The 26,626-nt window shown below is 29.4% G+C and overlaps 1 protein-coding gene across 1 annotated transcript; it reads right to left on the reverse strand.

Moving 5' to 3' along the window:
• Positions 1–118: 118 nt before the first annotated feature.
• LOC108782989 (ATP-binding cassette sub-family G member 1) lies at positions 119–26,149 on the reverse strand. The gene is made up of 11 exons (XM_018551397.1): positions 25,904–26,149; positions 9,314–9,431; positions 8,420–8,609; positions 7,360–7,505; positions 6,141–6,379; positions 5,233–5,432; positions 4,088–4,256; positions 3,372–3,472; positions 2,930–3,085; positions 2,612–2,852; positions 119–379 (listed from the first exon to the last, which is right to left on the reverse strand). The coding sequence occupies exons 1-11, from the start codon at positions 26,070–26,072 to the stop codon at positions 213–215; spliced, it is 1,896 nt and encodes a 631-aa protein (XP_018406899.1). The 5' UTR covers positions 26,073–26,149; the 3' UTR covers positions 119–212.
• Between the last annotated feature and the right edge of the window lie 477 nt (positions 26,150–26,626).

Raw genomic sequence — 26,626 nt, forward strand, 5'->3', positions numbered from 1 at the left:
ACAGGCTCCCGACTACTGACTCGGACTCTCGACTATAATTCAACCAATCACAGCAATGCAGCAGCCGACTCGAGAATAAAAATCACTTTATTCGATCGACTCTAAATCGGATGTCGGGAGTTAGAGTCGGGAGTCTATAGTGTGATTACGGCTTAACGCGTATAATGTCAACACGTCACGATACAAATGAAACTGAAACACATAACTAACGATCACATAAAATTACTCTTCATGAGTTTTCCAATTATCTGAAGCATCTGGAAAGTTTTGTTTGGTTGCACTCTTTGCCTCAGCAAATAATATAAGATTCCTTTAGAAATAAATAAAATGACGAAGAGAGCGGCTAGATCGAACCAGAAATTCGGAGGTGTTTCTTGTCCTGAAACGCAGACGAATTTGCTAAACATTTCAGACATGTATAAATTATTAACAAGATACAAAGCTTTCGGAAAATTGTTAGTACAAAATACAAAGTTTTCAGAAAACCAGAGAAAGGAAATAACTAGTTACTTGTAACGTCGTTACTTTTCTTATCGTTTTAATACGTTCTTATCGTTATCATAAACGATTTGGCAATGGTGACTTTTTTTATGAGTATAACGGTGACATCAGTCACTCGATCGTTACTTGTAACGAGTTGGGAAAGTCACTCATTCTTGAAAAAATTAACTCGTCATTTGTAACCTGTTACTTTTTAATTGTTACTTGTAACGAGTAACTACTCGTTTTTCGTTATAAATTACCTTTTTCAGTGAGTAAACGCGTAATGGTGCAGATTATTTTTCAAAGCGATTGAATCTAAAAAGAGCTAATGAGAGCAGCGACGCAGTTAACAAGCATAATTAAAAATTATATATGAAACTTCAAACTATGTGAGTGAGATTATATAACACATTGTTATGTATATATATTTTTGATATTTTTTCATATTTTTTTATATAATTTTATAATTCTATAATTTTTGAATTGCGATCTTTGTAACATTGAAAATGACCTAACAGAGGTTGAAACGTCCGTTTCTGTTTTTCTAATTAAACTACGTAATTTTAACCAAATGACAATTTTTATTTACAAACAATTTTATAATTTAACGAATTTTTTGGCTCGTAGTCCTTTTTCTTATTTATTATTATATAAATCTTACAACGTATATATTAGTATATAAAATGAATTAATTTATTTAAAATATGTTTTTAATGTGGCTCAATAAATTTAAAACTAATAAAGGGGCTACGAGTCAATAAATTCGTTGAAAAAAATCTTTAATTTATTCTAAATATATTGCGAAGAATATCATGTAATTTGGCGTTTCGTATTTGATATTCGGAAATTCTCGTAAATGCTGTTATACGCGTATATCTCTTCATATATGATAGAATCTCAATTGAATAACTCTCCCAGGCGTCTAAGGTATGCTTCCACTACAATACCTTACTGATGAGTCCAGTAGTGGAAGCCGGGACGAAACGCTAAATTACGTGATATTCTTCGCAATATATTAGAATAAATTAAAGATTCTTTTCAATGAATTTATTGGCTCGTAGCCCTGTTTCTCTCTTTATTAATTTTTAGTTTATTTAACTTATTTGAACGTTTCGGCTCACTTTGGGGTATTCTTCAGCGAATGTTAAATTATTTGTGTGTGCTGTACCTTTTTCTCTCTTCTCAAGCTAGTCACTTTCGGATTTCCATGTTCAAAGTGTTCTAGATTTTGACATTTTAATGTATAGATAATTATAACCACTTGTGGAGAGAGACTATATCTCATTATCAAACAATTCCGCAATTTATATAGCCAATTAAAATTTAAATAAATAATATTACATATATTCTATTAAGTGAAAACAAACATGTTGTGCACCTTGAATGTCTAGATAAGACTATCAAACAGAACAGACGATAAAGGTACAACATATCTATTTTCATTTAATAGAATGTATGTATCACCTGTTTAAATTTCAATTGTCTATACAAATTGCGGAATTGTGTTTAATAATGAGATATAGTCTTTCTCCACAAGTGGTTATGATTATTTATTAGGTCTACAAGTTTGCTCCCGCCGTTTTCATATATGGTAGATAGTTTTATACCTGTAAAAACGGCGGGAGCAAACTTGTAGACCTATATATTAAAATGTCAAAATCTCTCTCTCGCTAGAACACTTTGGACATGAAAATCCAGAAGTGACTGGCTTTGAGAAGAGAGAAAAAGGTACAGAAAATAATTTAACATTCGCTGAAGAATACTCCAAAGTGAGCCACAAAACGTTTAAACAAATTAAATAAATTAATTCATGTCATATACTAATATATACGTTGTAAGATTTTTAATTACCCTTGTCAACTGCGTCGTTGTTTTCGTTATCTTTTTAAATTTAATCGTTTTTCGGAGAGTTCTTCTTAAATTGTATTTTTAAAGTGAGTTTTCCAATCATAGTGCAATCTCACCGTTTAGTTAGTTATTATAATCGTAAAAATTGCAACGTCGTCAAATTGTTTTTATAAAAAATAATAGAATAGTAATTCTTCCCTGGCAAAAAATCGTGCGATATGCGTAACAGTTATTAGAACAATTACACAACTTTGGAGTTTTAAGAAAAATAGTGTTCTACCTATAATTCGCAAGATTTCCTTAGGCGAGCTAAAATGACAGTAAACTTCCTCTGGTGGGCAATATAGTCTTTGTCTACCGTGGCCGTACATAGCTGTTGTGAGAGCTTCTAGTCCGTACCGAATGTAGCTCATGTACATGGGAATCGTCCGGTAGAGAGGAAGAGGTCTCGGATCGCCGAAATCTTGTACCGCGACTAACATTAACGGACAAGTTAAGGCGGGTCCGGTAAATATACTATTCTGAAAAGATAAGACACAGATTATTGATTTTTTTAAAAAGCTTTTTCTTTCTTTTCACAATGCAATCTCGAACGTACCACGACATTAAATACGCTAGCGATGTTATATCCTATACTTTCCGCGATAAAGGCACACATGAAGCAAGTGCTAAAGAACATGAAGCTTCTGTACAATTCCAGAGGTTGTCCCGTTATGAAATAAACCATTGAGAGATATAAAATTGCGAAACCTGTCTGGAAAAGAAATAAAAATAGTTTTGAAACGTTTGGATAGCTGAACAAATTGGATTAAGCTGACGATTTAATTTATAATAATGAAAAGTTTAAATCCTTCCCATAAAAATTGCAACTATGAAAACAAGAAAATCAGAATGTATATGAGGATAATTTTTCTCGAGAAAGCTAAAAGGCTTTTTTGATTTAGGTCATAATGCCATCAAAGAAACGAATCCCTTTACTGTATGAAATATTATGGAAAAGTATTATGTAAAAAATGAATACAATTTTATAGTAAACCAACCTGTAAAGGTATATTGACTACAGTTAAGGCCCAATAATACGCGCTAAGGTCGTACCATCGGTTGAAGTGTTCCCGCTTCATTATCCGAATTTCCGAAGGAACTGTAATGAAAAAATAAATAACAAGGAAAAATATGATTTTAAGTTAATTTTTCAAAAACAACTTTTTAAAAACAATGGCATTTTGATCATTTCAATGTTTTTTCAAGTAATGGCATATTCAGAAAGACATTTAATTTTTGAATATAACTATAGCGATTAATAAGTATTATAAATATTAATTTTATATCACACAAAAAATTTAAATGGTATGACGTAAACAATAAACAAATCAACTGCTTATATTATATTTTTACTATGATCGGCTCTTTCATTTATTATTTAAGACTGGTATTCATAGTCGTTTCTTATTTTAAGACTGCCTTAATTATAACAAATGTCTTAAAATAATACAGATTCGCCTGTTTGGTTTATGACATCAAGATTATACTTAAGACAGTCATATTGACTAAGAATATCGGCTTAAGGCTTACTATCTTACATTCTTTTGTGTGTCATAGTCTTTATACTTCGACAGTATGACGAATGTGCTTTCTTATGATAAATGTGACATTGACAGATAAAATTTTAATTAGTCAGCAAATTGTTTTTTATTTTCATATGCACCACTTTAATTTTCTAGTAATTTTCTCTGTGTAGAAAAGAATTTTTTCTTACATTGCAACAGTACTGGTAGCATAGGTATGTACAAAAAAACTATCAGGCACGCAAAGCAAAAACCGAAATTGAAGAGAGCCTTGGAGCCGTCGTTGCCCATATTAAAAAACATCCCACCGATCACTATCCCTAAGAAGATGTGTAACGATATCTTCAGGTACATGTAATTCTGTAAACATACAGAGACATCTCTGGTCAGTTTTGTGTGCAATTCGTTTTGAAAGAGATCTAATCAAATAACTAAAATTTTATTAGCTGTCTTAGCGAACATCTACATATTTTCTTTAAGTATAATAATTTCTTACGTTTGAAGTGATATAAATCATTTGGCTACTGATTCTAGTAAGCAAAATGATAGTATCGTAGGATAATGTAGTAAATAATATGCTAGTACGTAGGCCAACAAACACACAATAATTAAAACAAAAAATCAAAATGACTTTATTTTAATTCTTAACGTAGTAATTATTTACTTTAAGGGACTCAGCTCCGATGACCTTGATCTTGACATATGTTGTCAAGGTCATGATTCTGAGCAACTTTACCTTAACAACTACGTGGCGGTCTGTTATAGTTTTTCAGATATTAAACGTTGAAGTTATTTTTAACAGTAGTAGAGGGGGGCGGAACCTATAACTGTTAAAAAGAATAGTCAGGACTATTGAATACGCATAGTATTAACTATTAATAGTATATAATAGTCCAGACTATTGAGTTTGAATATCTCAAAAACTATAATAGACCGCCATCTAGTTGTTAAGACAAAGTTGCTCAGAATCATGACCTTGACAACACATGTCAAGGTCAAGGTCATCGGAACTGGGTCCCCTAAAGTAAATAATTATCTTGGCATCAAATATATTCATATTAAACATGTTTTGTTAGTAGCGTCGATTCTCTACATAATTTGACAATTAATTGCCGAGCAGAACCTGTTATTTTAATAAATTACGAAATGGCCATCTAAACAGATATATCATTCAAATGTGGATATGAAATAGTACATTCTGCTCGATTACGAGAATCTGGCAGCGGATACTTTTCAATTTCTATTAATATTCCTACCGACAAGATTTATAGCAGACCCTTTGTAAAATTTTGACAGACTTTTGACTATCTAAGAATATAAAATACATCGAGCTTACTCTATTTCGATAAATCTGCATCGCCATTCTCTTCACTAACGTGCCGAATTGATCAATCCACGAGGTTTTTGGGTTTTTTTTATCGAACTCAAACTCGCTCTTTGATCGAAAAATGGGAAGTAACGGTAGTTTCATGTTGACGTATGTCACCATCAGTTCGACCAAATCAAGACCATAATCACCCGTCGAGATTTCTATTACTGAAATGAATATTCAACGTCAATTTATGTAATTTTGTTAACGTAATAATTTTCTTATCAAAATTGAATTATGTATAAGTATTTAATTAATTTTTAAAAATAAAATAATATATTATTAACGATAATGTTTATTGCTGAAATAAATATATATTATGTAAAAATAATGTTTATATAATTTTGTTAATGCAATTATTTTTTATGGCATTTGAAATTCTTAATATAAAATTAATTCCTAATTCTTAAAAATTATATATCAATTCTTAATTCTTGTAATTCTTAGCATTATTTGTAAAAGATATTTCAAAGTTCTACGCAATCTACTTAGAACAAGTACCAAGCATTTTTTTTCAGTATATAAAAATTGTTTTTGATTGAAATCAAATTACACGTATAAATATTGTATTAATTAATTTTTTATTCTTTTTTAATTAAATTATAGTATTTATAAAAAGAGATTTTATAACTTTTTATCTTATAACGTAACATATATTTTTTTAGCCTATATTACTTAATGAGTAGTGCAATTACTCTGATGGAAATTGCATTATGAATAGTAATAATCTTAGCAGTAATTTAAAATAGCCGATGGCTACATTTTCATCTTTTAGATGTCTACCGCTATCTCACGCGCGTTGATTTGCGAAGTGATAAACATGATTACACAGATGATATTAGATTTCCGTATATGAGTCTATGCATATAACTCACGGAAGTCCGCTGGGTTGTAATGTTTCGGGCATTCTAGGCCTATGTTTTGTAAGAACGGCAATACATTGCTCGTGGCACCTCTATAAGCACATTGTCCGTTGGTGACAACGTAAATGTGATCGAATTTCTGAAATGTGCTCGCGCTGGGCGTGTGCACCGAGCATATAACGGTCCGCCCGAAACGCGCCAGCCTCTGGAGAACATCGATACACTGGGAAGAGGAGAGCTCGTCCAGTCCGCTGGAAAGAAAATCTCCTTTTACGACACGAAGATAGTCTCGCGAGTGAAGGCTAACGGCACTTCCGCGAGTCTCATAAAAACATCGCTAAAAGCGCATAATTAATATCTGCGATCATAAAGTTCGGAAGAGATGCGCGTTAAAACATTTATTGCGAGCAAATGTTTGATTTATCGCATGTTTTTGTTGTTAAGTATTTTTTTTTACGCAAGTGTCCGTTTATTTATGCATTTTGTTTTGTCATCTAGCATGTTGTAACTACACACGAGGAAGAGAATAAATTTTATTTCTAAAATTTATTGTATAATAATAATATTTGTGATTTTTAATATAGCTTTTTAGCTTTTATTAATTTTTTATTGATGCACAAATTTTTTTAAATGTTATGCCAGAGAGAAAAGTAATGTATTCGGGATATATGATAAACAATCTTGTATCTACTTATGCAGTATTTAATTTTAATTTTTATTTCATAACGAATTATTGTTATCAATATGTCTCAAGATCTCTCAAGATTAGTTTTTATTTGTTTTTCTTTGAATACATTGAGAGCCCAATATAAAACGCTTTAACATTATTAAGATTTAATTATATATATACATTATTAAGATTTAATTATATATATTAATTATTTATATTAATTTAATTATATATATTATATATATTAATAATTATCACTATTACTTAGTATATTTCATACAAAATTATTATTAAATGTTAATAGTACACTTAGATACTTAAACATTTTATATTTCAGTAACAGTGGATTTGCGGATATATATTTATATGAACTTTTTTTTACGTTTTGGTGTCAAAAGCTTAGCCCCGAAGTCTATTACTTTATTTTAGTTATATTCTATATTATATTATGGCGTATAATGATTTCTTTTATGAGTTATAGAAATAATGAAATTGCAGTATATTTAATTAAAAAGATTAAGATAATAAATTTTTTTTTATCAGCGCGATTAATATACTTACGTGGTCGGTTCATCAAGGAAAATAACAGGCGGATTATTTACGAGCTCGAGTGCAATTGTTAGCCTCTTTCTTTCACCGCCGGAGAGTCTATCTGTGACTGTATCTCGCGTTCTGGTTAATCTAAGTGTGCTTAAGATCTCATCTATCTGAAATCAATTGTTAAGTTCTGCGAAATGTATTTTTGTGATTTATTTTACGTGTGATACCCGCGATAAAAAAGATGAATTTTATTTGGTGGCTACTCGATCTTGCATGATAAATTTCAAGTAATTTAAAGTAATCGGACGTAATTTTACTCATAAAGGCAAAAAGAAATTTAATTTGTGGAAAATATTTGATTTTCTTCCTTTTTTAATCGTAATTATATATTTAAATTTTTTACGAGATAAAAAACATTTAATAATAGTTACGTTTAATAACATTATACTAACACATTTTTCTCCAATAAAAAAAGTTCTTACGATATATCTAACAATAAGATAAGTTTGTTAAACGAATTATTGAAACTAGATTATGAATAATTCTAAATCATGTGGAAGTAAAAGTTTTTTCTCGTAGAAAAATAAGAGAGGAATGTGATTATGTACGTGATTAAGCACGACTTGATTTGCAAAAAAAAGAGAACTGACAGAATTTAATTTAATCTCAACTCAATTATCATAGATTTTTATTAATTCAATTGAGTGTTATATTTAATTGAATTGTTGATAAACATTTAATCGACAGATTTTTAAACAAATCTAGAGTTCGTTTCTGAAAAATTGATTGATACGTCGTTTATTTTGTGAAGTACAATTTTGTTATGTATTTTTAGTCTTCAAATTTTAAATTATTTTATTACTGTACAGAAAAAGAAAAAATTACGTGTTTTTATGGCGCGCCGGAAAACTTTTTATCGCTTGCCGCTTCCTGCTTTACAATAAGATGTAATTTCACGCATTACATTAATTTTCTTAATTCTTTGTGATTTAAAACTCTTCGCTCTTACATCATTTTAATTCATCTTCCGGTATACGCAGTTAAGATGTTGTCGTAGTAGAAGACTAAAATGTCTACTTACAGCAGCGCGTTTTTCAGATTTCGATTTTCTTCTACCGAGCTTTAAGTCGGCGGCAAATGACATTGCCTCAAAAACCGTGAGATTCGGTTGTGTAAGATCGTTTTGCATGATGTAACACGTAATCTTCTTGAACTCATGCATGTTTCGTAATTGTCCATTAATATTTATCGAGCCACCTATGCCAGTACATCTGTAACGCAGAAATTTCATTTCACTTTCTGTATGTATAATAGAAAAAAAAAAGGAAAAAACCGCATTTTTAAGACGCGTTGAAAAGTTTTTTTTATCGCTTGCTACTTTTATAGGATGTAGTTTAACATAACGTATTACATTAATTTTAATATCATTAATTATTCCGACCTGTAGGTCGATTCCGAGGTCAGCGACTGTTGCAAAGTTTTACATAGTTGACGTTAAATGTTTGACATAGACAGAATCTTGCATGTATATACTGATATAAATATCAAATCTGATCAAAAATGTTGTGTCAAATCGAGATAGAATCTCGAAGTAGAAATAATATTACAATGTTTTTATAACAATTAAATCATGTTCGTTGAATGATCACCGAGATTACAAATTACGAATTATTAACTAATTTTTTTTTTTTTATTTATATTGATATTTTTGCATTACGCAAAGACTTATAATCATAAGTTACATACTCTCATTATTTTTTCAGTTACGCTGATATTTTTCAAAAGATCATCTTATATAACTACCTACGGAATAAGTTAATTAAAACATCATGCAGTCTTAGAAACTAATTTCTGGTTTTTTTCCAGATTTAATTGACCTGCAATGGCTATAATAACACAAGCAAAATAAGAAGGTTGATCAATTTAATTTGACATTTAAATGATCATTAGAATTCACAATTATTTAAATAATAACCTGTATCCAGCAAGAATGTCGAGTAATGTCGATTTTCCAGCACCGGAAGGACCTAGAATCGCTGTCAGCTCGCCTGACTTGAATTGCCCGTTGAGTCCTTTTAGAATCGTCTTTGGTTCTGTAAATTCACAGAAAGTCAAGTGGCATTTTACGCCTGAATGACAGTAACATTTTTTACGATTAAAGTATCGGAGATATTAATTGACATAAGAGATATGTCATGTTGCCGGATGAAGAACGAGTATGATTACTTTAGAAACAATGAAACTATCTTAGTAGTATCGACTACAAAGTTAATTGCCTGCTGTAGAGTTCATTAGTAAGATTGTAGGTGATTTATAGATGATGAAACTATGCGTCATTGCTAATACTTTATATAAGATGTATGCAGGGAATGGAAAGTTACTTTTTAAAAGTAACTAGTTACAGTTACTCGTTACCGAGTAAAAAATGTAACTAGTTACAGTTACAGTTATCGCTTTTTAAAAGTAACTCGTTACAGTTACCGTTACTTGAAAAATAACTTTTCGTTACTTTTCCGTTACTTTTTTAAAATCAATTTAAAAATGTACTTTTGCATTTTTTTTATATGTAATACTGACAAATATATATATAGTTTTATTAAAAAAAAAAAAACAATGTAGAATGGCTCAAATAATAAATTAAATAAAAGTAAAATGAGAAGGGTTACGAGCCAAAAATGAAACAGTTTATTTCCGATAAGAACGACGATGACAATGTAATTAAATGTATAAATATATATTAGAACAATAACATGGATAAAACAAGATAAAAACAAACGACGTTTCCACACTTATTGTCATCGTCTTTTAAACTGTTGGGTTCGTAGCCATTCTCATTTTACTATTATTTAATTTATTTTTTAATTTTTTTTAAACACAATTTTGTAATTCTAAAACCTGTAAAATATGCAGCAAACTGAAATATTTGTATGTCCTATGTATTACATAGAAGATAGAAGTGTAAAATAATTACTGAATCATACGGCCGAATGTCTAAGGGCTTTCAAGTCTTATTGATAAGCGCTGTAAATAGCATGTATCCAATCGAACCGTGTTCAATCGTGTGCAAAGTAACGACAAAAGTAACTGTAAATTTCGTTACCGTTACCCAAAAAATGTAACTCGTTACCGTTACAGTTACCAAAAAAAGAAAGTAACGCAGTTACCAGTAAAGTTACCAAAAAAGTAACTTGTAACTGTAACTTCGTTACAAGTAACGAGTTACTTCCATTCCCTGGATGTATGTATATCACATTCGCTATAATGTATTTTGATAATGCTCACGACTTACGTTTTTATGATTTTATATAAAATTAGTTGTGTACACTTAAATTTCACAGAATTTTCACATAACTGAACTGTTATTTTGATGTTACTCGTTTAGAATGGCAAATATAATTAAATATTTCAATCTTTCAAATTTTGTATTAGTATATTGATTCACGCAAATATTTCACAACGATTATGATATACGCGTATAAATAAATAAAATAATATAAAAATAGAACTCTCGAGAATGTCAAATTACAAATAAAAACGGGCTAATGAGAGTCAAACAGTAGTACTTGGTGCGAATTAATAATTAATATTTTATTAAAATAATACTTATAATAATATTTCAGAGTTTCGGCTTCACTCTGAGCCATCTTCAGTGATCTGAACAATATAATCTTAGAACCAGTCATAGAAGATAACTACTTCTAAGATTAGGTATATTGTTCAGATCACTGAAGATGGCTCAGAGTGAAGCCGAAACGTCTGAAATATTATTATAAGTATTATTTTAATAAAATATTAATTATTAATTCGCACTAAATACCGCTGTTTGACTCTTATTACGCGTATAAAAATAAAAACATGGTGTAAAAATAAAAAATTTTAATAATATTTTAATGTATTAAAATAGCCATAATCTACATCTTGTCACAGTTATCTCTAATCGTGAAAAACTAAAGTCAAAATTATGTATAAAAATTTAATTTTTATTAAACTGATGGAAAAATACTGAAAAGATTAGAATATTGATACATATAATTATTGTACTAATGATCGTTCCGAATGTGTGTATTCTATCAGCAAATATTAACATTTCCAAGACTATTGTGAACTTGGTATTCCTGTTGTGCCATTATCTTTAAAAAAAACCCGCAGAAAATGATGTAATATCTGCTGGAAATTTTTCATAATTAGACAACTTGCAATTAGTGATACATTTTGCTTTGTAAAAAATATAATATCTTTTTCGCAAACATGAGGTATTGAAATATTAATAAACCAAGGAAAACCGATGAGAACATGCAGTTAAGTTGGATCTTGAATGCTTTTATATAATTGTGTGTGAATTTAAATACTACGTATGTAGATTGTTTAATTGTTTCGGTAGTCTAATCTTAAAGGCTTAGGACGCTCGCACGAAATGCAAGATTCGAAATCCGGGTTCGACTCCCGGTCGAGATAATATTTTTTGAAAATTAATTATTTACAGATTTTAATATGTCTTTCAACATTATTAAGATCGATCTAAGATGCGCAAAGAGCATCAAAAATTATTAAATTGTTAGTCAATTTAACTCGTAATATTACTCCGGTAGTTTAGTAGAGTTGCGTTTCAAGTCTGAAAAATTTGGCGAGCAATTAAAAAAACTACATACGTAGTATATAAATTCACACGCAATTATATAGGGACACTGAAGATCCAGCTTGACCGTTACGGCATGTTCTCATCGGTTTTCATTGATTTAAAATTTTAAGGTCCTATAAGATTTGATATTGATTATTATTAATAAAGTCACCTTTATAAGACAGAAAATATTTATAATAAGAATAAGAAATGACAAGACTCAACATGTATAAAACAATATAAATAAGAAAAAGGGCACAGAGCCAAATCTGTTTAACGTACGTATAATTTAAAAAATATATAAATATAAAATTTCAGACGTTTCGACTCCGATCGGGTCATTTTCAATGTATAAATGTAGAGAATTCAAATATAAATTTAAAAAATACTTTTATTTCATAAATAATTTTATTTCAACTGTCATCACAAAGATCAGCACTCTTTTCTCTTAGCTGCAGAGTATCTTATTTAATTTTAATTTTAATTTTATTATAACATAGAAGAATTTTATTCATGGATATTTTAATTCTTTTTCTACTATTTTTGACAAGGATCTTTTTTATACTTATGATATCAATTTACAACATCATTTATACCATAATTATACAGTTGGATGAAGAATGTTTATAATTTTTGTATTATTTTATTTATATTTTAATTGAAGAATGTTTATATTTATTGTATTTTTTAAATTTATATAATATTTGAATTCTACATTTATACATTGAAAATGACCCGATCGGAGTCGAAACGTCTGAAATTTTACATTTATATATTTTTTAAATTATACGTACGTTAAACAGTTTTGGCTCTGTGCCCTTTTTCTTATTTATATTGATTTATAATAAGCTTTATAATGCAAAATTGCACAATTGCAAGATTGCTGTTTCACATAATTATAATGAATGGAGTAATTCCAGTATTTTTACACCGCGCGAGAATTTTTATGACAGAATTAATTAAAAAAAAAAAAATAGAAGAAATGAAGGTAACTTACACGCAATCGGTCTGTTGTATGCCTTCATTTTACATTACTAGTTACGATTTAAATTGTTTACTGCCAATATTAATAAAACCATTGTCAATTAAATCGACTTGTGAATATTGCAACCATGTATCATAAGCTACATAAAATAATTACTATAACGAGTGCAAATGTTTAATTATTTGGTGATATATATAAGTATAGAGAAAGAAGTAAAAGAAAGAACACAATAAAATACAAGTGCTCCGTTCTCGTATTCTTTGTTCAGTTTGATGTCTTTTATATCCTGTTTATTTGGAATCATGATATTTTTAACGCGCGGGAAAATTGGATTCAGTGCATTAAATGCAATAAATGCATTACATGAAATATGTAATTATCACATTTCCAATATATGCGAAAGATTATCTATTATTTTATATATACATTTATTTATTATTTTTATTCTTCAATAAAATTTTGCAAACACGTGTTATTTTACTATTATTTATTACTATTTCTTATTTCTGAATTATTTTGTAAATTTTTCAGAAATTGTACATCTCTCTATGAAATATACGGCAAAAATTCAAGAGTTCAAAAAAAATTTTCTTATATAAGAAATAAATGTGTGTTTCAGAATTATAATTTTTTAGTAGTAGACAATATAAAGTTTTTATTGGTATAATATATTTATCTTAAACATAGTAAATAATATTTGATAAATTAAATCGAGCAATTTCCGTGACTCTGATTAAACATTCATCTCTCTCTAATCTTAAAAATTATCGACTCCCTTTCAAACACATAACTTTAAAGTTAAAATTTACAGCGTTATAATATTTTTATACCTGAAGAGGGCTTAAATATAAAGCTGAAACATGAAGTATGAGAATGTCATTATTTGATTGTATTATTATATATTTAGTTTAAAATAAACATATTTTTGCATATTCTTTGACTCTTGTATGCCCTTTATAATATATTATTGTATTTTGAATATTAAGAGTTCTGCATTACCTTATCTATTTTTTGATAAATTAAATTTTCGATATATGTACATTAGGGTGGCACTTAGGACCAACATTTTTCTTGACGCCCCCCAAATCGACTCCAAAAAATTAAAAAAAAATCACTGAATTTTTGCAAATTTTTATCTTCACTCCTAATGGCCCCCCCAGAGCCCCGTAAATTAACATTGTTTTTACACAAGAAAAAAATTTTTTTCAGTATTTCTACTGGCATTTTTAACGCAGTCGGTCTAAAAATCTATCAAGTGAGATATCTTTTCTTGGATGATTTCCGAGTGCAATGAGCCTAGTCCGAGCAAAAACGATCCATTTCCGGCCGAGTTATTCCACTTTGAACTTTAATAATTTTTCACCCAAAAAATGAGAAGAACCTAAAATCTCTCAATAAAATTACAATAGCTCTGTTAGAATGCATTCTAAAATTATGAACCATTGAATTTCGAATTCCTTATAGTTTTCCGATTAAAATGACCACCTTATAAATTAAAAACGACAATTTTTAGCTGAGTAGTAGCATTTTTTATGAAGAAATTTTTTTTAGCTAAAATCTGGTAAAGGAAATAAATTTTTAGTTTATTCACTACAACTCGAAAAAAAAAATCCGACGATATTACACCATAGACGAACGTTTTACCCACCTTTTTCCGGTTTGAATTGCATACTTATTGACCTAGGAAAAAAAAATTCTGACATAGAAGAGGTCGTTCGATTTTTTTTTCTCTTAAACGCATGAAATCTAGAAACAGTCATTTTAATTTATTTTTATCGTTTAAGGTTCGTTTATAAAATTGAGTTATCCAGCTCGCGTTTTACGGAATATCATGAGAAAGTCTCAAACTGGTACAGAAAATAAAATTATTACAGTTAAAGAAATATGCGAGCCTTAAACGATAAAAATAAATTAAAATGACTGTTTCTAGATTTCATGCGTTTAAGAGAAAAAAAAATCGAACGACCTCTTCTATGTCAGAATTTTTTTTTCTTAGGTCAATAAGTAGGCAATTCAAACCGGAAAAAGGTGGGTAAAACGTTCGTCTATGGTGTAATATCGTCGGATTTTTTTTTTCGAGTTGTAGTGAATAAACTAAAAATTTATTTCCTTTACCAGATTTTAGCTAAAAAAAATTTCTTCATAAAAAATGCTACTACTCAGCTAAAAATTGTCGTTTTTAACTTATAAGGTGGTCATTTTAATCGGAAAACTATAAGGAATTCGAAATCCAATGGGTCATAATTTTAGAATGCATCCTAACAGAGCTATTGTAATTTTATTGAGAGATTTTAGGTTCTTCTCATTTTTTGGGTGAAAAATTATTAAAGTTCAAAGTGGAATAACTCGGCCGGAAATGGATCGTTTTTGCTCGGACTAGGCTCATTGCACTCGGAAATCATCCAAGAAAAGATATCTCACTTGGTAGATTTTTAGACCGACTGCGTTAAAAATGCCAGTAGAAATACTGAAAAAAATTTTTTTCTTATGTAAAAACAATGTTAATTTACGGGGCTCTGGGGGGGCCATTAGGAGTGAAGATAAAAATCTGCAAAAATTCAGTGATTTTTTTTTAATTTTTTGGAGTCGATTTGGGGGGCGTCAAGAAAAATTTTGGTCCTAAGTGCCACCCTAATGTACATACTGAAGTTGTCCTCATAGGACGTAACCACTAGTTTAAATATTGTCTCACAGATTACATCATTTTATTTGATTTCATACGATTTCATTTGATAACAAATAATTTTCTTCACTATTATTTAGTAAAATAAACATTATATCTGATATTATACAATTATTCCTTGTAGTTGTATATGTAATTATCGAATTATACATAGAGATTTCATATGAATTTTATAAAGATTTTAAGAACTCTATTCCACACGATTACATTAAGTGGTTAACCCCCCTCAATCTTGTGTATAATTAAGAGGTAAAGCCACTCTAGAATTTTCAAAAAAAATTTTTTTTGCTTAAATGATACTTTAAGATCTTAGAAATAAGATACAAAAGGTCTTATAGTGAAAAAAAATTCTTAAGTTAATTTTGGAAGTTTAAAGCGTCGTACTTTTCGGTAAGATTTGTAGCTTTTACGAAGGGGTCCTTCTCAAAATAATAAAGGAATTAATTACGTGCGATTCGATCGTCTCTAAAATCAGTCAAGAAGAATCAGTAAGAAAAGAAAATCAACGAGGAAGGCATATTGTATAATGGAGGTTTTCGCAGATTAAAGGTAAACATTTCTATCGCTGATTGTGACATAAAACTTTAAATGCATTTTTCTCGAAATTACTTTTTTCAAGTTGGCCGGAAACATGACTCTCACAAATCTTGACCGATGTACTTGAAATTTTAACTATAGCTTCAAAATTGCATTCTCTAGAAAAAGACGGATTTTTTTTATGTTGCATACTTGTTTTTATATAAACAATTTTTCATCTATTTTTTATCATTTAAATTTAACATTTACTTCAAATTCGTACCATTTTTTCAAAAAACGATATATTGCAATTTCCGTATGTCTTTCTCTAGTTTTTGCAATGTAGATTTAAAAAATTTTTGGTATTTTGTTTTAGGTCAAAAATTGCCGGATTTCGTTCCGACACAGAATTGTCCATGAGAAGACATTATCATTTCAGAGCTGTAGCGCCGCCATTTTGTAACAAAATTACTATAAACAATTTTTTTTTACACTTTAATATATGTACAACAAAGACCTAAAATACATTTTTTTATTTCTTTCATTACATTTCCGAAAAAAAAAAATTCATAATGTTAATTAATTTTCTTTCTCTATAGAGTGGCTTTACCCCTTAAGTAAGACATCTATTATGCTATTGAATATTGTATCATATATTATATGTATATCTGTCTACCATGAATTACCATAAAATGCATTATGTATTGTAAATTGTTCGATAACATGCATTATTTTTACAATGAAGTATCAACACAAATCTTTTAATCTAATCTTTTAATCTCATTAAGCAAGTTTTCACGCGAGGAAGAATACCTATCCGGCCATAATCTACGTAAACCACAGTAAATTCCGCATTAACATCATTCATTCTTTGCAAAGAAGAAAAGAATACTTTAAAAATCCAAGTCTTTTTTTCTGTTTCATAATTTTAATACATAGATATGTGTTTTCATCAATTAATGCATATGTAAGACTTCGGTAGTCATCGTTATTAAAAACAAGTTACGTAGCTCCTGTATGTATTTATAGACACATAGAATTAAGTGACTACTGTAAAAAAATGAATGCTCAATAATATACGAAGGAAAATCAATTTATATAACTATATCACTTGTTTGTGTATTAGTCTTTTTTTTACCGAATGGAATGATGGAAAAATAATTTCCGTTTGCAGTGCCTTCTCTTGGCGAAAAAAAAAATGCGCCGGTTATAATTCAATTCATAAAATGATATATGTAGGGAATAGAAGAGTTACTTTTACAGTTACTTTTTATAACAATGTGGTAACAATGTAGCAATTTTTTATGATTGTAATGATAACTAAACGCTTAAGAGGCTAAAATTATTGTTACTACATTGTTATAAAAAGTAAAAGTAACTGTAAAAGTAACTCTTCTATTCTCTATTAATCTGTATAATGTAAGTTTCGATTTTTTTATGAAAATATGTTCCTATATACGTACATATAATTATAACTTACACAATTGTGTGAATGATTCATGAATATTGCTATCTGTTTCGCACTAATTGTATGGCATGTGCACAAATGAATCGAATCGATTACATTATTAGATCTGTTTTTGTGGCCGCACTGAACTGCATTAAAACTTTTTATCTCAATTTTTTATCTCAATTCTAAATACATTTTTACTTCATTTTAAATACACTATTATTATAAAAAAACGAATCTATTTTCATACAGTATACAGAATGTTGAAAGAACTTTGCTGAAACTTATTAGGGATGCTCTCCAGCAAGAGACACAGATGACACATGTTTTGTCAGTGAATCATAATATCTTTGTTGTTTACCAAAGATGATCACTGTGCTACACATCTCTTGCTGGAAAGCACCATATGTTGAATGTCTTTCCGTTGAATCTGTATATATTGATCTTCCTATATTGTTTGTTATGCAATGGCAAATCATTTCATTATAATATAGAACGTTGAAAGAACGTTCTATATATTATTCTATATTCTATGCGAACGTTGCTGAGACACGTGAAAACTGAGAAACGTTGCAACGTGGAATGTTTTTCAACACTGAATCTATATTTTGCAGTGTTGATGCAACGTTCGCATTTCTGAGATATTATTTAACATTAATGTGCTGTATACGAGATTGCTTCCTTTCATCACATCACGATGCATACCACAACTTGTGTCACGTGTGGAAATGTTCGCTAGAGATTACATCGAACATATCCTAATTATAGAAAAAAGATAAATACGAGCAAAAAATGAGAAACATTTCGAGGGAGAATATCTTTAAAGTACAGTGCAATAACGCGGAACACACGTCTGAAGGTATTATATATATTTTGCATGATCTCGGTGCGCATCGCTTCAGTTACGTTTGACGATGCATGAATCGGCAGTCTCAGGTCAAGAAACCTTCTTTGTGATTCTGCAATGGCTAACGATTGAAGCGTGACTCACGTTTTCGCACAGCGTGTTAAGACGCACTGAAGCGATGGGAATACACGAGCTGCGGTAGTTCCTTTTTCCTCAAGGGCTACGGCGGCGAGAGAATGACAAATGGATGCTAATGTAATGTCGTTAAATGCGACAGCCCGCGACAACGAAAGAAGAATAGCCGTCTTGTATAAAAACCATGCGTAATTTATATGATTCACGGTCAGCTGATACATAATATAGCTACGTTTACTGTTCCTGTAGCTCCTCGGGGAGAAACTCGGAGTTTTCCGCATTGAGAAAATTCACGTGTACAAAACGGCAATAATGAGCGCGTTATTTCAACTATTTAATAGAACGGCAAATATAAAATGTCATAAGTGAAACGAATTACTTAAATGCCGGCAGTAGAAGAGCAAATTATTAATTTAGAATAACTCAAGTAAAACATTTTTATGTATAGCCGTATATTTTATTTTTTTATATCTAGTGATTATGAATTATCGCGCTCTACAAGATCGTTAATGCGTCTTCCTCATTTTCCCGTGATTAAATCATTAGGTTTTTTTCATACAAATGCAAGTATATACTATATACACTTGTATAAAAGAAAGATAAGAGGATGACACTTGAGAAATGCACGTAAGTTAAATTGTGTTCTTACTGCGTATTTCTTATCAGTCATTCCAATAATATCAATAACAAGTAAGACCATGAACTTAATGCACAATGTAATCTGTCTGCATTTAAAAGAACTCCTATAAATAATATATATCAAATACTCACGTTAAAATATGCCTATTGCATCTTTCCTGATGCAATCAATTATTTCTTACATTTCATAACAGTTAGCATAAATGAATTAGAGTTTGTTAGTTCTTGTATTTAAAAAAAAAAATTCCTACATGCTTAATAATAAGCAGACGAGAATTATATCTTTGTAACTCTGAGTGGTATAAAATTATGAATAAGTGCTAATTAGTTCAAGGAGCTTTGAAGAGATCCAATTTTTTCTCGTTTACTTCATATATGTATAAGCTTCATATAATAAGATAATTAATTAATTTAATTTTAACAATAAAATAATTAAATTCCATTGGTATGGTAGACAAACATTTTTTTAAATTACTGCCTGTGTCATAAAGCCTGTTATTTCTAACTAAACTTTTTTCTCCAATATAGAAAGAAAAAGAGGAAAGATGATTCATGTAAGAAGTTTAGTTTAAAAGAACAGACTTATAATGATATCCTATATACACAGCCTATTTTTTTAATTGAACTTCTTGAACCATTCATCTTTTCTTTTCTTTTCTCCAACATTTATTATTTTTCTTCTATTCTGTCATTTATGTATTACAAATAATTAATATAACTATGCTTAGTATAATTATAATTTATTCATTTTTTAATAACATATTGTTTTTCTTTAATTTTCTAGTTACTTTGGTATTACTATTCTTAAATAGTTTTTCATAATCACAATCAATGATTGAACGATAATGAAATTTCAATCCACGTGATAAACAAACGGTTTAAGAAGCAAATTTGGAGATTTTTAATTTCTAAATTTAACAGTAGATCAAGTGAAGGTTAACATATCAGTGAGAGAAACGTCGCTATTACGCCCGCATAGAAAGCAAGATGTTGCAAATTATAATCGCATTATGGATCTTCGTTGCAGACCGCGAGAAATTTCACGACGTTTCACCACGTTGGAACTTATGCGTAAATTTCTTGCAGAAGGAAGATATATGCATAAGTTCGCAACATTTTCACGAACCCGCCTACATCCGACTTCGTGATATATAAACGTGACTTTTATAGTATAAAGGAAAGATTCCTTGCGGTTCCTATATTGAAAGAACGATTTTGCTGAAGCATCTAAAAATTTAGCTAGATATAGATCTGAAAAAATAATTTTGTTAGACTATCAAAATAATTTTAAAGAACATCCAAACTAATTGTTAGAATGTCAAAAATTTTTGTAGCATTGTTGATCATACTTGAAATTTGTACGTAGCTATTTTGATGAGCCATCAAAATTATTTTCAGATCTATATCTAATTAAATTTTTTAATGCTTCAGCAAAATCATTTTTCCATATACGTTAAAAGACTGCTACAAACACAACTGTGCTTATCAATATACTTTCCTATTAAAATAACATATTCGGTTCTCAATTCTATGTGAAATGATTTTCTTGTCAGTTGTATCGTTAACGATTGTTCACACGTGACGTCTAATTCAGTGTCAAAACAAAGATAATTGCTTTAAAATGTATCTCGTCTTTCAGAAAATTGTCGATGCAAAACGATAGTTTTGATTTATTATCATTGAAATACACGCTCAAATCAAGTTACTTTACGCGTAAGCTCTGCCGTTATACGCTTCGTTGCCTGCAGATGCTCACGTTATGTTGTGTGATATAAATTATACCGCACGTGTAACCATGTACGTGCAGTGTAGCGGTAAATGCAGGGTATAATGAAAGAATCAATCAGCATCGTGAAAAAGGGGCGGTAAAATGCTTAGGTAGCAACTTTGCTTTCTGATCAATCCAAACGTACTATTATATGAGAGATTAAAATCAAATGTATAAAGTACCAATAAGGTGAATGAGAGTGTAGCGTGGTTCACAGCACGCAAATTAATAAAGTAAAAATGATTTTTCTCTTTTATTCTGTAGTTAGCGATGTTGAACAGACATATTATACATTTCGACTCTCTGTGGAGTCTTCTTTAGCAAAAATAAATTAGACATGCGTGTTTATTCTCGGTGTGTCAGGATTGAGTTATCAACAAATTGACAGATTTGAAGTGGATAAATTTGTTAATAATGATATTTCAGTAATCTCAATGAAGACTAGATAGACGAAACAAAAAAAGAACAAAATGGTAACTCACCCCAATAAACGAAAAAAAAGAAGCTATCTTGAAACTATACTTTCTGAGGTAGTGGAACCTTCGACAAGAGGAACAACTGTTGAGAGCAAGAGTTGAATTGGAAACAAATGAAAATTTATAATTTTCTGCTTGATCGAGCGAAATATTGTACTGTGTGGTGAAATAACGTAGCAATACGTATTTCGATTTTAATCGCCTCCCCCTTCGAATTGAATCTCAACATAAATCTGTGTAATTGATTACTCGGCATTTCTGGAATATATATTTCTTAAAATTACAGGCTTCTTTATAATAATAAAAACAACTTTAATGCGTATTTACTACAAGATAATTGCAAAGAATATGAAGAAAATTAAAACAGATATACACGTAAACGATAAGACACCGATACAGCTGCCGTGGAAGAAAACATGACAATTTAGTGTCGCAAGGTAGACAGAACGTAGATTAAAAGGAAAAAAAATATCTTAAATAAACTGATTGTATAATGTATGTACAGGATCTTTCATTAAGAGGTTTCATTTTAAATTCGTCACATTTTGTACTTTTTTTATTATGGCTGGAGTTGTCATATTCGACAGTTGTCGAGTAAAAACTATGCAGTTAATAATAATGGATCGATATTTGCTTGGGCAACGGATTTTTTCTTTTGGAGTTATGTGAAGGATAAGATTTATACAAATGCTCCACATATACAAACGATTCAGTCGCTTAAAGACAATATTCGAACTGTTGGCGAAATTGGGCCGCAATTGTGCGAAAACGTGATAAAAAATTTCCTCAAAAGAATGACCATTTATAAGGAAAGTTTATGTTTAATTGCACAATCTGTACTTTGGATTAGAATAAATATATCTTAATGGAAGACTCTGTAAAACAAAACTAAAAAGATGTAAGATTCAATTAGTTTCTAAATAATATGATTCAACAAAACGACCAAGCGAAATAAAGAGAGGAGACAGATTTTAGGTTGAAAGGCAATTAGTTTAATTAAATAGTTATTTGTGGGTAGTGTGGGTGGTGTGTGGAATGGATTATAATATAAGAATATTATATATGTAGAAAAAATATCTTGTTATTAGATATGTTTTATTATCTTTTTTCCTTTTTAAATCTGTTTTTTTTTTAATTTTTTATTTTTGTGAACTAAATTTAATTACATTATTTTTAAAAAAATTCGATTGATACAATTGTTTGTTTAAGCTAATCTTTTTTGGCCAATTAACTTTTATGAACATGATGATATGATCAGCAGATTCAGATACTTAATGATTCAGAATTAGAAATATCTCGAGGTAATTTTCCTTTTTTGCGTAAGGATAAATTACATGTGATTTAAATAATGTTTTTTTACTACCGAAAGAAGTATCTTTTTGTATCGACCATATGTTTAAAAATAATTTTGTACAATGTAAACATCATAAAAATAATTTAAATTCTTATCAGTATCAATACTGGATAAATAAATTTAATTTGATATTAAATTAATACTAAATTATAAATTCGGTTGGTCACTACCTTGAACTGTCATTAAATTTTTATGAGCTCTAATAAAACCTCAGATAAAACTTACGGTCACTTATATTAGGACATGTAAATCCGATTTGCATTTGTGACGATATCGTATAAAATATCGCACAAAAGTATGAATGTAAAAATATTGCAATTAACTTGACTATGATTTAAAGCATTTCTGATGAGATGATATCTGATGAGACATAAATATTCGTAAAACCAAAGTTCAAGGTAACGTTACTCTTAAAATTGCATTTGCAAAGATGTCACATGTATAGTCTATAACAAAGTGTATAGATATAGCGTTAACACACTTTAGCGAAAATATTTGCTAACATTTTTATACAAAATTAAAAAATAAAACGAAGTATGTCCTATCTGTACGTCAACTTTTTTATACTTTATATCTTTGTGTACAGACTATTTTACATCTCATTATTTGCATACTTTTTGTAAGACTTACAAAGTTTACTATTTGAGAGAAATCGCGCATTGTCATGATGTAAGTAAGTAATACGTATTCTTTATTACGATACTTGACCCGAAATACATTAACAATGTAAATTATGATTCTCTATTTCATTTTCATCAAGGTTCTTGTTTGTTCGTCAGTCAGCGTTTGTATTGAAATGACTTTTATTCTGGCGACCTTTAAAATTATAATTAAACGTGGCAAACTTTCTGGTTTTTTAAATTATAACATTGATCAAGAACTTTATGAATAATTTTATTTTTTGAAAAAGGAAAATATTCGAATAAATTTAACATCGATCTCTCTCAGCAAATTCATAGAATATAACACAAAATTTAAAAAAATTAAAAATTTTCAAATATCTGTTTATTTGCAGGCAGAATGATTTTTTAATATTATTACCTATTATAATTTAAACTTACGACAGAAAATTTTAAGTTGATATTCTTTAAGAAATTACTTTTTTAAAAATGTAATATTGACTACGTTTACACTGAGAGATCTGTTTTATGCGGCTTGACATATATTTTAATCGGTCGGGTCACCAAAAAACCATAGAGAAAACGATGAGTTATCTTCGTAATAATTCTTGTCAACGTTTAATTGATAATTAAAATGTTGCAAATAATGAGCCGCTGATGTTTTTATATGAATCGCTGAAATGAGATGCTGTTTGATATAGAGCGTAACACTTTTGCATAGCAAATTGAAAGTTGTGCTGTACTTTGTACTGCAGTTTATCATTCTCCAATTAATTAGCAGACTCCGATTTGTAATTGCAGTTTGATATGCGTAATATTTGCTACGTAATATATTTCTCAATTGGACATCGTTCTCACGATTATCGAAAGTTAATCGTATTATCGAAAACATTAATATAAAGAATTAAAATAACTGTGACATTTTGTCATTAAGAATTATATAAATAATCAACGCAAAAATTCATACAAGTATAAATTGCGAAATATAATGTCAAATTCTTACAGTTCACAGAAAATTTTACAACAAGATGATACGTAACAATTTTGGCATATAAAATAAAAAATACTACATGCTGATGAAAATGTTGCTGTGGTAGAGTATAAATTGTAAGATACTATTCTTTTTTATTAGAACAAATTGTCTGTTTGGTGTATATAGAAGAGAATTTACACCGTTAAGTGTAATCTGGAAACCACGCATCAGCATTTCATACGATTAATGTGCTTTTATTGGCAATAAATGCTTTTTTTTTTAAATGCATCAAAGGATAGCAATTGATTTTAATCAAACGTTTGTTATGTGGTATACATCGTGATATGAAATATTTTTACGTAAAACACACGCGCTTTACAATGTGTCGATCTTTAGATTGTATAATGAACCGTCATCTTGTATTTATCTTTTTTTTAATCGACATTGTAAGAATAATTAAGTAAATTCCCGGATTCGTAGAAAAAGATTATATTGCGAAATTATCTATTTCACAGCATGTGTAAAGAAAATATTCTGACTAAATAACATGAAACTTTTTTAATTAATTATAAAAATCGTATAGTAATCTTAGGATGTGTGATTAATTACTGAAAATTTCCAAGAAAAATATATTAAATATCATTACAACGTTATCTATTCCACTTGTGAAATGTTTCCGGCTTAAAGTATATAAAATAATTTGAGATATTAACTGTACAGTCTATTCGATAAAAGTGCAGTGATCGATATAACTTTTAAATTATTTATTGTATGAAAAATGGAAATATTGTTATACATGCATTTTTTTATTAAGTCATCCAGTTATCATTGTTAGTCGTCGTGGACATTTTTAAGGCATATTTTTTGCCAATTGCTTTCATTTTAAGAGACACAGTCGTTCTATCCTTGACATTTAATGAATGATAAAAATAGAACGACTTTTGTGTTAACTATGTTTATCTCCTAAAAGGAGAGCAGCTCTGTGTTTGTTTAAAACGTTCGTTTAAAACGACCGAGCAATTTTTATTTGAGAATCAAAAATTTTTGAATAAGCAGGTAGAAAGATTCTTTTTTCGACTTGAGCGAGTTTGCATCGATTTGGATTGGATAATGTTTTTTATTAATAATAAGTATGGATTGACGTTACATGTTTTACTAATAGAAGAGCATACGTCATTAATTCAATCCAGATAGGTGTAAACTCGCTCGGGCCGAATACGCTATCAATTATTATCTCGTTTTACTATAGCGAACGATACTTTTAACAATGAGTCACGCATATGTTAAAAGATTTAAAGTTATTTTTTACTTGTACATACATATTCGAAAATGCAAGAAATGATTGCAAAAATTTAAATAAACAAGTGGAAAAAGCGATGTAAAATAACAAATATTGTTGATAATTAGTCGAATTGCGATAAGGCACGAAAGTATCGCAAATTATGTCGGTTATGCTTCAATCAAATGAATTGCATAACAGTCTTAAAAAATAATTGATTACCTTGTCGAGGAATTGGTACTGAATATGTCACGTCATTAAACTCGATGTCCACTGCAGCCATTTTTGAAAGATATTGCATACATGTAACGTCATTGCTATTGTTGAAGGCATCTTTCTTGCAAACACCGTTATCGACTTCATTTACTTTACTTTCTGGAGTAAGGTCCATGATGATCTTCCCACACTGGAATTCTCGAAAACGATTTATCTTCAGCTAGCGGTTGTCATTACGCGGGACTTTTTTCCGCGGTGCAACGCAGTCGTTTGACATCAGCGGAGAAACGCGATGCAGGAAGAAATGATTTCGACTGAAACTGAACTAAACGCACAGAAGAATGAGTGGCTCAAAGAAGGAAGAAAAAAGCAGAATAATAAAATCTCACGCGCTTGAAAACACAGTCATCAACCTATGATTGATCCGATTTATAGTCCGATCTCAAGACTGGTCTTCTTTAAAATTGATCACGCTAATCGACAAAACATTACGAGTGAACAATTCGAATTATTTATTTTACTTTAACTGTGAATTTGAGCAGAATTTGAGAGTTTGTTACAAAGCAGTTGAAATTAGTGTGCAAAAAATAGAAAATTCAAAGTAGACAAAGAAACTAGCGCAAAACTTGTCGCATTTTATATTCTTTATGTTACAAAGTTAGTAAACAATTAAATTAATAAGGGATAAAAAATAAGAAACAAAATAGTGTATGAATAAATAAAAAATAA

This window comes from Cyphomyrmex costatus, unplaced genomic scaffold, assembly GCF_001594065.2.
Source record: "Cyphomyrmex costatus isolate MS0001 unplaced genomic scaffold, Ccosl1.0 scaffold14, whole genome shotgun sequence".
NCBI lineage: Eukaryota > Metazoa > Arthropoda > Insecta > Hymenoptera > Formicidae > Cyphomyrmex > Cyphomyrmex costatus.